This window comes from Heliconius melpomene, chromosome 10 (genome assembly GCF_056956725.1).
Source record: "Heliconius melpomene rosina isolate 202511_hmr_F chromosome 10, ASM5695672v1, whole genome shotgun sequence".
In the NCBI taxonomy this organism is placed as follows: Eukaryota; Metazoa; Arthropoda; class Insecta; order Lepidoptera; family Nymphalidae; genus Heliconius; species Heliconius melpomene.
This window is the reverse complement of record NC_140398.1, coordinates 4,301,487-4,313,821: the sequence shown is the minus strand read 5'-3', so window position 1 is coordinate 4,313,821 and position 12,335 is coordinate 4,301,487. Positions and strand designations below refer to the sequence as shown.

The 12,335-nt window shown below is 34.9% G+C and overlaps 2 protein-coding genes across 2 annotated transcripts; one reads left to right on the top strand and one right to left on the bottom strand.

Moving 5' to 3' along the window:
* Positions 1 to 959: 959 nt before the first annotated feature.
* Positions 960 to 2,220, bottom strand: LOC146535226 (defense protein 3-like). Its single transcript, XM_085191156.1, has 3 exons — positions 1,815 to 2,220; positions 1,504 to 1,701; positions 960 to 1,341 (listed from the first exon to the last, which is right to left on the bottom strand). The coding sequence occupies exons 1-3, from the start codon at positions 2,189 to 2,191 to the stop codon at positions 1,137 to 1,139; spliced, it is 780 nt and encodes a 259-aa protein (XP_085047282.1). The 5' UTR covers positions 2,192 to 2,220; the 3' UTR covers positions 960 to 1,136.
* Positions 2,221 to 9,901: 7,681 nt separating this feature from the next.
* On the top strand, positions 9,902 to 11,200 carry LOC146535225 (defense protein 3-like). Its single transcript, XM_085191406.1, has 3 exons — positions 9,902 to 10,335; positions 10,446 to 10,643; positions 10,800 to 11,200. The coding sequence occupies exons 1-3, from the start codon at positions 9,959 to 9,961 to the stop codon at positions 11,002 to 11,004; spliced, it is 780 nt and encodes a 259-aa protein (XP_085047532.1). The 5' UTR covers positions 9,902 to 9,958; the 3' UTR covers positions 11,005 to 11,200.
* The last annotated feature ends 1,135 nt before the right edge of the window (positions 11,201 to 12,335 follow it).

Below are 12,335 nucleotides of genomic sequence, written 5' to 3'. Positions count from 1 at the left end.
TTTCAAGTGCATTCGCACTCGTGTTTTTAGTGGCGTAACTCAGCACCGCGCTTTGCCTTGTTACGAGAGCGAGGAACTGAAGTATTGAGTCTACATCTGATTATAACTGTGACTGTTTTGGGTTCAATCTCCATTCGAAGGAATGATTATATGTATTTATTCTCATTTTCTAGCTCGAGCTAGAAAGCTTTTTAGCATTTTCTAGACAAGCCAGGTACTAACACTAGATGCCATCCACCTAATCTGCTAAGTAGGAAAAGTAATGAATGTTCTTTAAAAAGAAAAAAAAATAAACGTTTAAATCCCCCAAATGAAAACCATCCACCCTTAACGAGAGCGGACGTAAACCGTGCATAATTAATATCTCCAAGCGGACACACGATGCATATTCATGAGATGACGCCTCAGCATAAAACTAGATTATTAGACCGTTTTCAAATGTTGCACCATTTTTTGTATCCTTTGGTTTACTTGGTGGGAGGAATTTAAATTTATGTTAATTGTGGTTTAGTGGTCACGGGTTCGATTTTTGGTTTGGTTATTTAATTGTCTTTGCGTAATTAGACTTGAGATGTCAAGATTGATGTTGAGATGTCAATCAACACGTGATTTCTTGGAAATTTGGTGGGAAGTGAAAAACGGAGTGTCTTAGCACTGTGTTCCTTCTTTTAGCTATCTGCGAGATACAGCGTAAAGCTTAAAAAAGTTACATAAGTGTACTCTAGCTTCTACAGCGCTAATAAATTATTTAAATGAGATAAATCAATTATTAATATGGAACACGTGAATAGTCGTATATTACAAGAGATGACATTTATTACGAGAGATGGTAAAGATGATCTATCTCTTTAAATAAAAAATAAATAAAAACAATATATATGTATAGAATATTATAAACAACAACACAAATGATGAATCAATGTGTAAAAGAAGATATAGTTCGTTAAATAAACTCATAATTAAATAAAAATATTTTATTAAAATCAAATCTTACAGTAAAAAGATATTTTCTACAGATCAGTTTTTTCAGGTACATAAAACTTAACAAAAATATATTTGACAATTCTACAGTTCAAAACACTATTATGATTAAATGCATCAATAACCTAAGCGGTATTTATAATACAATAATATTCTTAAAAATATTTGGAGAGGGACATTCCGAAGGTGGGTTGCCAGTTGCTCGAGGGTATGTAGGGCGACACGGACTTGCTGAATCCGGCGTTGAAGTCCAGCGAGGAGGATGGTGTCTTGAACAGGTTCAGGTTGCCCATCGCCGAGTAGTCGTTGCGCTTCAGCAGGTCTGTGTGTGCCGCGCTCAGGGATGCGCCCAGCTTGTCGCTGGAGGTGCAATATATAATATTATTGATGTGATATTGTATATAATAATATGCAATTTTAGCATTTTCTTTACATTTTAAATTAAATTCTAACTATGTTTCTTCCGATAGAATGAGTTCGCATTAAGCATTAATTAATTAAAAAATACATTAATCTACTCACTTGAATTTATAATCGACGCCGCCTCCGTAAGTGTTGAAGTTAGGTATCACCGGGTTGAGGGGCATCGTCTTGGTGGCGAACGCGTTAGCGGAGAGGTCGTGGTGGTCGTTGTGGAAGATGTTCATCTTGCCGGACGCCGTCAGTTGGTCGGCAAGGTTCGGGATATGCTTGCCGGTGACACTTAAACCATGGCCTTTACTGGAAAGAGGACAACATTTATAAATACGAATATATTCGAGAAGTAATAATATTTTTATCCAAACTTGAACTAATATTTTATTATGAAAATATACGAGTAGATAACCACTCACATGTTGTCCCAGGCCAGTCCGCCGCTGACGGCGCCGTAGCCGTTGCCGGGAATGTGCAGTCCGTCAGGTCTGAGAGCGTTGGCGCCTGCGACTGCACTCAGCGCGTTCTTGCCGTCGCTGGCGAAGGGCACCTTCGCCATCAGGTTGACTGTGCCGTCGGGGTTCGTATTCACTACTCCGGTCTGACGACGCACTCTGGACCTCACATACATCGGTCTCGCCGATTCGAACTCGTGCTCCGAGTATACGTCTTCTAAGTCATCTCTCATCAAGTTGGCAGTGTCGTCTATCAGAGCAACTGTTCCGTACGGGAGCGACACGTAGCGACAGCTGACGCCCACTACGAAGACGGCTAGCAAAAAGATTTTAGCGACCATTTTGGTAAATTGATTATCTATTTCTCTAAAGAAATGGGAATATGGAATGATGTCTGTAAAATTATGTCCTCTTTATATATTGAAATGTATTCTATAGAGTAAACCCCCGGGAGAGTATCGCTTTGGAAATGTAACGTACGGCGTCTTATCTTATGACTCAGCGCATGTTTATTAATTACAATAACATATTACTTCATTAATAAATTTAATTATTTAGTTTATATTGAGATTATTCAATTTTATGTATGGAAATATGTAATTTATATTTTTGTAAAATTTTTGATTCTTTTTTTCCAGCTTCACGCCGTATTCCGTATGTAGCAGGGTAGGCAAAGGAAACCTAACCTTAAGACATACCACTTCACACACACACACCATTCTGAAAGCATTGCGAACCTCAACGCCGTGCTTTCCCATGACCACGCCACAACCGTCCTCATCAAACAACAAATTATTAAAATATGGTTTAAAATTTTGAGGATATTTCTTCAGAGTAGACGTAACTTCCTTCAACAGTACCTTACATCTACGACCAGTGTTCAGCAACCTAGCATGAATTTATTAAGGCATAGGGGAAGTGGCACCAACGAGGTCCTTTAATTTCAGTACCTACTACCGATAGAGAGATATATTTAAGAAACATACTAAATTGAAAACATAATATTTGTTTATAGCTTACAAATAAGTTTATTTATTTAAATGTATAATATGTAATTTTATTATAGCCGTCCAGTCGTGACGCAGAGGCACAAAGTTTGCCTCAAAATCGAATGGTTGTGGGTTCGATCCCCACTCGAGGAAATGAAATATTTATTAAAATGCCATGCCATAATAAAAATAACAGAACGGAACAGAGTGGGACTTAACGGAATATCTTCTTAGTTCAAGCGGGCGAAGCCGCAGGCAGCTAGAGCGCTAGCTACATAATTATACATCAAAGATAAAATTTAGTACTGATATAGTATATAACTATAATATTCAACTTCTTGGCAACATGTAACGTAGTATGTTTCGTTTCTAAAACCCTATCTCTGCTGAGACCGGGGGTTCCCCATTTGGCTGGAGTCCTAACGATTTAAATAACGAATAAGCCGAGGTACCCACTGTAATCGGATACAATTTTCTGCCAAATATTTTGATAGTTATTTTTTTATTGATATACTAGTTTGAAGTAAATTTATTACCTATACTTTTTATTTGATGAAAGAAAATTACAATTCCGCTTTTTTTCTTTTCTTTTATTTCAAATCATAGGTACTTTTATATATATATTATTAAAATTTCAGTTCCTAAAGTAAATTTAAAGACTACATTACCTTTACTGATACAAATATTTAATTCTCTAAGTAATCTCAAAGTAATTTTATTCTGTCATTTCCGCCCGCCCTAAGTCCTTTGTCCATAAAGAAATTATGTATACAATTTATGAGAGTTTTCTACGTGGCCTATTTCAAATAATTGTATGAACGAGCCAGGTCATATGCAACATAAACATTTGTGTTTAGAAGCACTGCATCAAAGGAAAACTTTAGTCAGTAATCTTGCAGTTATTATAAAGAAATCGGTCTTTTTGAAGCCATGCTATGCTACTTTTAAATATAATATAAATTTCATACAAATGATAATTTAGAAATAACCATCGGCGACGGTTATGGATCGATTCCTACTACAAGTTTTCTAATGATAATATAAATATAATATATTAAAAAGAAAAGTGTCAGCTTATGAGCTTAGAAATAAAACAAACACTAATGTTACGTGAAGCTTGCCAAAACATAATAGTGAAAACAGCAATTAAATCGGTTAAGGCGTTTCTGAGATTAGCGTGAACAAACGCACAAACAAACAGACAAAAAATTAAAAAAATCATTGTTTTTGGCTTTATAAAATGCCACCAATAACATTTTTTCTTATACATCTTCCACGTACAGATACCGATCTACTACGATTTTATTATAAGTATAGATGAACAAACAAACTAAAGCTATATATATATAAATATAGCAACACGATACTTAGTAAGGAGCGTACTCAAGTGTGTCTGCAGCAGAAACAAAAGGAAGGAGAGCTCCAGAGAAAGGCTCCGATACCTGTACTGTACTGCTGCAGCGATCGATTATGTAGACAGTTTATATTAAATCGACTACTTCAGTTCTCAATTGGTTTATTTGCTTCGTTTCCGGATATAAAGAATGAATATTATCAATATAAGGGGCATAAAAGGAGGGAGGAGGGGAAGAAAAGGGGGAGAAATTCTGTTTTGTGTTTTTTTCCGTACTAACTTTTACCTCCGGTTTTGCCTGCGTCATAATCCTAATGAATCCTTTCCCTTTAATGGTATTCCCCAACACATAAATATTTTTTTTCAAATTCGAATCAATAGTTCCTGAGATAGCGCTTTCAACCAAACAAATTTTAGTTATATAATGTAGTGCAAATTTTCCTCCTCCTAACAGTGTCCTCCTCTTCCTCTGTTTCTCCTTTCTTCTCCTCTGTTCATATATTTAGAAATATTACACTTTGGAAACTGAATGGATTAGTTAACTTACCGAGGCCGGGGAAATATCTACATAATTATATTTAAAAAAAACCGTTTAAAAACCCCCCAGTGGGGCTTAAACCCAACTAACGCATTCACACAGGTCCATCCTAAGTATATCTTTGAATGAACATTCTTTCGTAAAATCGAATTCATATTAATTATTTTTTTAACTTTACCAAGCTTAATTAATTCAAATGCAAAATATTTAATTTTCATGCTTAAATATACTAAACGGTTTTCATTTAAGATTTTCAAGTAGGCAATATTAAATTCAATTAGTACCTAATTGAAGCAAACGCACATTATACTTAATGGGATTTAAAAGGTTAATATAAATTTAACGGCAAAAAATTATGAGAGCTTCAACGCTTTTTATACATTAACCACAAAAACCCAATATTGGTTTTGGCTTATATGGCCCAGGTTGGTACTAGGATCATATTATATTTGATCGAGAGTGATAGAGAGTGGTTTGGTGATAAGTCACTCCGTTTTTCATCTTTCGTTTATTGGAATATAATATACTAGAAAATAATATCGAGAAAAGATCTGATTTAAAAAAAAAATCCCGCTGAGTTTCTTGCGCCGGTTCTTCTCAGGTCTGAGGCACTAACGTGTGAACTGCTGGTAAATTATTTGACGTTCAAAAAATAAAGCCTATAACTTTTTATTTTGAATAAAAATATTTGAATTTGAATTTTTGCTTTAGATCTAGTTTAGGTTAGGCAGAGAAAAGCTAGTGTTAAGGCACTCCGTTCCCCATTTTCAGTCGAATTCTGGAAGCATTGTGTATTGTTTGCTGGAACTTAACGCCGCGCAATCCCAGAGCGAAGAAATCAAAATATTAAATATTTAATTTCCTCGAGTGTGAATCGAACCCACAATCTGTCTATGGCCTCGTGCTTCATATATTTCGCTATGCAAATAACGCCACCAACTATGCTAATTACCCATATGCATACTAAATTCGTTATAAAAGGTTCACTATGCAATTTCCTAGTAAAGATAAGAAAACAATAACTTAGTATAACAAAAGGTATATAATTTGCATCATCTCGGAGCAACACCGCCCTCCTCTCCGCCTCGCTTAGACTCCGTCGAGAACTCGAGGTAATTCAATATCACTCCCAGGAGATGCTTACCAGTTTTAAATCTCCGCCATCTTAAGCCTTCTGATAAATAACTGAAATGGGTCGGAAATTAGCTACGAAGGAGTTGGATGGAGTATTAGGTTTAGTGGAATTACTTTGCTGTGGAAATATTATTTTCTTGTGTAAATGAGAGTTGCGGTGCGAGTGCATATTTGAATTTATAGTAGCGAGTGTAAACTGTAAACGTGACGGGTTATGGTTTCGATTACCACTCGAAAAAATATTTTATATCTTCATTTCTTCGCTCCGGTGCCTCTTCCGCCAATCATCAAGCAATGCCTCCAAAATTCGGCAGATTATGGGAAAGTGTCTTAATGGAAAGGTTAGGTTCCTGGTTTCCTCTGCCTATGTATATGTTTCACAGCAAAATTATAGTATATTTCAATATCTGACCAAGCATATGTCTATTTTGCAATTTAAATTTGTCATATTGAACGCTAACACGATTTCTAAATTGCTCAAAAAGTCTATAGATGGCAAGGATAGGCCTCACGTGCACCAAATGCGAATATAATATTGAAATCTTTAATATCTAAACTGTAAAAATTTATACCAGCCATTTGGCTCTAGAACGAGATTGAAAAATTATCAAATAAAGAAGTACGCAATATCGTTTTGTTTTATGAACGATAGAAATCGCTAAGCAAGCAATTTTCAGATTAAATTCTTTCAATCCGGGTCGTGGCGATATAAAAACTGCGATGGCGAACGTCCTGTACTATTGGTTTGTAATAACTTTTAGTAACAAGAATATGAGGTTATTTTTCTCTATAAGTCTATAAATCTCTATAAGTTTATTTATATTTTTTACATAAATAAAAACCGGCCAAGTGCGAGTCGGACTTGCGTAAGACAAATAAAACATATTTGTTGTATGTGCCCACTTAAATATTTATTTTATTCTGTATTCTCGGATTCTCCGTTCTCTGTTGGGTGATGGAACCTGCTCTGCAGCTTATCCAGACATAAAAATTATAAATTTTAATTAATTACATAATTTAATTATTAATGATTTATTTTTAAATTGGATTTTGATTTCAATTTAATATTATGACAATAATATAGTCATAAAAAATCGATTTTTTAAAATCGATTAAATTCAATAAAAATATAACGTTTAACATATCTAGAACTCATAGTAAGTAGCACTATTGGAAAGTAATTTATCGACTTCCCGTCACACTTGTCTGGAAATATACAAGATGGTTTATTACTGGAACTTAAAAGCTTATCATTTTTTTCATTGATTTTTTATTGTAGCACTCTACATATTCACTCAAGTTTTGTGTTATATTACGTATGTCGTATTATTTATTTTTTTCTTCAAACTGTATCCTTAACATAGCAAGATAGACAGAAAGGATCTGGGAACCTAGTGTTAAGAAACTTCCGTAAACCACATAGAACATCCGACTGTAAAGGCAATGATTGTGATGTATGAATTATTTTTATTTCTTAACTTCGGTGACAAGACAAAACGCGGCGTTGAGCTCCGCTTCTTAACAGGCAAATGTCTCGGAAATTAAGCAATGGGGAAGTGGGGAATGGACTGACATATACGGGTATATCGTGAAGCTAAATTAGCTATAAGAAAATTTTTATACAAATAAAAACAATATAAAAAACCAAAAATATATTAAGCCGAAAGCCAGCCGAAAGTTTCCGAATTAGTATTATTTAATTTTTGGACTGTTATTTGAAATAGAATAGACTAATTACAAAATGTAACTGTAATAGAAACTGTTCCTGTAATGTCTGTTTTATCGAATTATGTGTTTTTTTGTTTTTCACCATAATTACCTTTTAATTCAGTTTTCATTAAAACTTTCATGGTTTAACTTTATTTTGTGTTAGATAATTCATTTGTGATGATATGAAAATTAGATGATAATAATTGAGGCCAGTCGTTGCGCAAAAACTCAAGGTTGTGGGTTCGATTCCCGCTTGAAGAAATATAATACTTTATATTTTAATTTTCGCTCTGGTGTCGCGGCAAAGCGTGGCGTCTAGTTCCACCACTCAACAAGGAATGCCTCCAGAATCGGAAAATGGAGAATGAAAAATTGGGTATGTTAACTAATGTAGGGGAGCACTAAGAAAGGATTTCTAGAAATTCTTACGGGAACCAGAAGGAACGTGATTTTCCGTTTTACTTCTTAAAATCTACGCAAACAAAGTTGAGGGCGAAACCTAGTACTATCTTACATAAAACCTACGAACTATTAACGTGAAATGGGATTCCCCCATCCATCTTAGAACGATAAACCCTATAATGAAGCGTAGCGGTCGAGCTCAGTTGAGGTAAAAAAAACTAATTAAGCTTCAACAACTTTAATATAAGGAAGATAGTATTTATCTAATATATTTTTTTTAAAAGGATAATTCTATTATCAATGTGGTTCATTGAGTAGTTTGTAAAGGAGACAGAGCGAATCTGGTTTAAAGTTAAATATAATGAATAATCGCTTTTATAGACAAACGGATTTTCTCTGTATATCTATATATCTAGCCAAATGTAGATGATAAGTGGAATAAGAAAAAACATCCATAATATTCACATTTAGTTTCCTAATTGGGTTTAGCTTTACGATGTATCCAGCATATGGCAGGGTCGGCAGAGGAAACCTGGAAACATATATAGTGTTAAGATACTCCGTTTCCATTAAGACATTTCCGTTACCCACTCTCCGCACGCAGTTGCCTTTTTGAATCTGCGCTTTGATATGCGCTTTGCTTCGAATTTTCGAACAGAGCGAAGAAAATATATATTTTTTTTTTCATTTCCCAAGTAGGAATCGAACCTACAATCTGTCGCATTTACAGTCGCAAGTCGTACCTGCAAATGTAAAATGAAAATAAATAAACAGGACGGAAGTAAGCAAACATAAAATAAATATTATGACTTAATTTGTAAATGCTATTTTTTTTACTACACTAATGGGTTTGAACCGACAACCTTTTAATATTAATTATTATTATTTAGATACACGGAAATATCGATTTCATTTAATCTTTACTGTACAAAGTCAAGGCATATACAAAATACATGCGCACGCGCATCTCGCAACACCACTGATAACAGGGACTTACATATCAATACACTGGGTGAGGTCAAACGTGAGGTCACAGGGGAACTCTTCAGACCCGACACAATGAAATGAGTTAAGAAATGTTTATTACTGCAATAAATAGAAAATAATTTTAATTCGTACTTACTTTTTTACATTATTTTACTGTAATTGAAAGAATCTTCTTTTGAATACGATAAAATATTATATTATTATTAATTAGACTTGTCGTTATAGTCGTATGGCGTTAAGTTTCACCTTGAGTGAGGCACACAATACTTCCAGAATTCGGCCGAAAGTGGCCATACCCATCCGGCCATATCCATCAAGTGTCTTGGCACTAAATTCTTTGTTAAACCTGCTAAGTGCGGAATACAGCGTGAAGCTACAAAAAATACTCATAATATATCAAAATTCTTTTATTGTTTATTTAAAATTTTCAAATATTAACAGTTAGTAACTCACAAGCAACGCACAGCTTATAAAAACAGATTTTTTAGTCTACGCTCACTAAGGTTCCAGGTTCCATCTGGTTACCCTTGTACATCGTGTAACGTCCAAAAAAAATATTTTGTCAAGGTCGAAAAAGAATTATTAGAATATTTTTATACATAATAAAAATATTCGTCGTTTTCCTTAAGATTCTTAAAACCATTTCTTGCTATGTATATATGTCTTTTGTTTGATCCAAACACTACCGTTGTTAAGTGATTCATTATTATATATTACCATATTAATGCTATTAATACACAAGTGTCTCCACGTAAAGTAAACAATATACTTATTAAACTGTAATACGACATAATTTGTTGTGAGTTAAAGAATACGTCATCCAGTAAACTGAAGATAAGACTTAATATAGTACAGAAACCAAAGCGATACTCTCCCGGGGGTTTACTTTACAGAACTCATTTCAATATATAAAGGCTATCTAATTTTACAAACATCATTCCATATTCGCATTTCTTTAGAGAAGTATTAAGAAATAGATAATCAAATAACCAAAATGATCGCTAAGGTCTTGTTGCTAGCTGTCTTCTTAGTGGGCGTCAGCTGTCGCTACGTGTCGCTTCCGTACGGAACAGTTGCTCTGATAGATGACACTGCCGACTTGCTGGGAGATGACTTAGAAGACGTATACTCGGAGCACGAGTTCGAATCCGCAAGACCGATATATGTGAGGTCCAGAGTGCGTCGTCAGACCGGAGTAGCGAATACGAACCCCGACGGCACAGTCAACCTGATGGCGAAGGTGCCCTTCGCCAGCGACGGCAAGAACGTACTGAGTGCAGTCGCAGGCGCCAACGCTCTCAGACCTGACGGACACCACACTCCTGGCAACAGCTACGGCGCCGTCAGCGGCGGACTGGCCTGGGACAACATGTGAGTGGCTATCTATCTTTTCATAATAAAATATTAGTTCAAGTTTGAATAAAAATATTATTACTTCTCGAATATACTCGTATAATTTATAAATATTCTCCTCTTTCCAGTAAGGGCCATGGTCTAAGTGTCACCGGCAAGCATATCCCGAACCTTGCCGACCAGCTGACGGCGTCCGGCAAGATGAACGTCTTCCACAACGACCACCACGACCTCTCCGCTAACGCGTTCGCCACCAAGACGATGCCCCTCAACCCGATGATACCCAACTTCAACTCCTATGGAGGCGGCGTCGATTACAAATTCAAGTAAGTAGATTAATGTATTTCATATAACCCTATATATCTATCGGAAGTAGCAGAGTTAAAGAAATTAATTTAAAATGTATAAAAAAATCAAAAATTAAAGATCATTTCAATAATATCAACATATCACATCAATAATATTAACTATTGCTTCTTTAGCGACAAGCTGGGCGCATCCCTGAGCGCCTCGCACACCGACCTGTTCAAGCGCAACGACTACTCGGCGATGGGCAACCTGAACCTGTTCAAGACACCCTCCTCCTCGCTGGACTTCAACGCCGGATTCAGCAAGTCCGTGTCGCCCTACATACCCTCGAGCAACTGGCAACCCTCCTTCGGAATGTCCCTCTCCAAATATTTTTAAGAATATTATTGTATTATAAATACCGCCTATTTATTAAGCCATTGATGCATTTGATTTAACTGTAATAGTGTTTTAGCTGTGGATGTCAAATTTGTTTTTAGTAATTACTATTTATAAAATTAGTAAGTTTTATTTACCTGAGGAAAATGATCTGTAGAAAATATTTTTGATTTTAATAAACCTTATTTAGTTAATTACTGCATTTTACTATTTTCCTTATTTATATTTCTGCTATGGCTGTCTGGAACAGAGAAAATTAATAAGTAGTCTTTATTAAATTAACTGAGCAATATTAGCTTACAAAGAATATAATAAAATATACCTAATTATAAAAAAGAAACAAAAACCGATTGCATAAAACTAAAAAGAAAAAACCAACTTTATTAGGATTAACAGTCGGGACCCTTTTAAATTTTACGGGGTAAAAGATATTTATAATTCACATAATCTTTTATTATTACTTGTCTTTTACAGAGAAATTTACCTACAGCTATTACGAGTATTATTTCCCGAAACTAATCAAATACCTAATTCGTATTGCTTTAAGGTTTCAATAAAAAAATAAACCATTTATTTGTTCTAAGAAATCGTATATAAATAAGCAAAGCTCAGAGACTGGGATATAATTTGTAAAGTTTATAATGAAATACTCTCAGAAGCGCTGAAGACGTTCAGTTTGTTATAGAGCGGCAAACTGAAGTTCATGAAAATATAAAGTATGGTGGCACAGTGAGTGCTGGCTGGAATTTACTAAATATGATTAAATTTCCTGATGCCAGTCGTGGCGCAGAGGAACAAGTGACATAATAAACACGACTGGTTGTAAGTTCGATCCCCACTCGAGGAAAAAAAGATTTATATTTTAATTTCGCTCTGTTATTGAGACAAAGCGCGGCGTTGATTTCCGCCACTCAACATGTAAAGCCTCAAGAAATTAGCGAAATAAATAGAAAAAATAAGGAACTAATTTGAAGCAAGATTATAATATTTTTAAAAGGTGTAAATGAAATGAGAATTAATTTAAGGGTCTTTTTGACTACTCTGCTAAATGTGGGGGGTGTGGGATTTTGAAACAAAGTTATTGCAATTTTATTAAGTAGGTACAGTTATATATTAGTGGGTTTTTGGGACATACTTCCTGCGTGGGTTTTGTGACTACTCAGGAGAATCATTATATTTATTCATTTAATCGTTATAATTATAATTTAAGCATTACATCCCTGCTCTGATAAACAATGCCACTTCATACGCAATGTCTCTTAAGCTAGGCGGTAACTGGAAAACGGAGAGCACTAACACTGCATTATAAACTAATCTACTAAGTGAAAAAA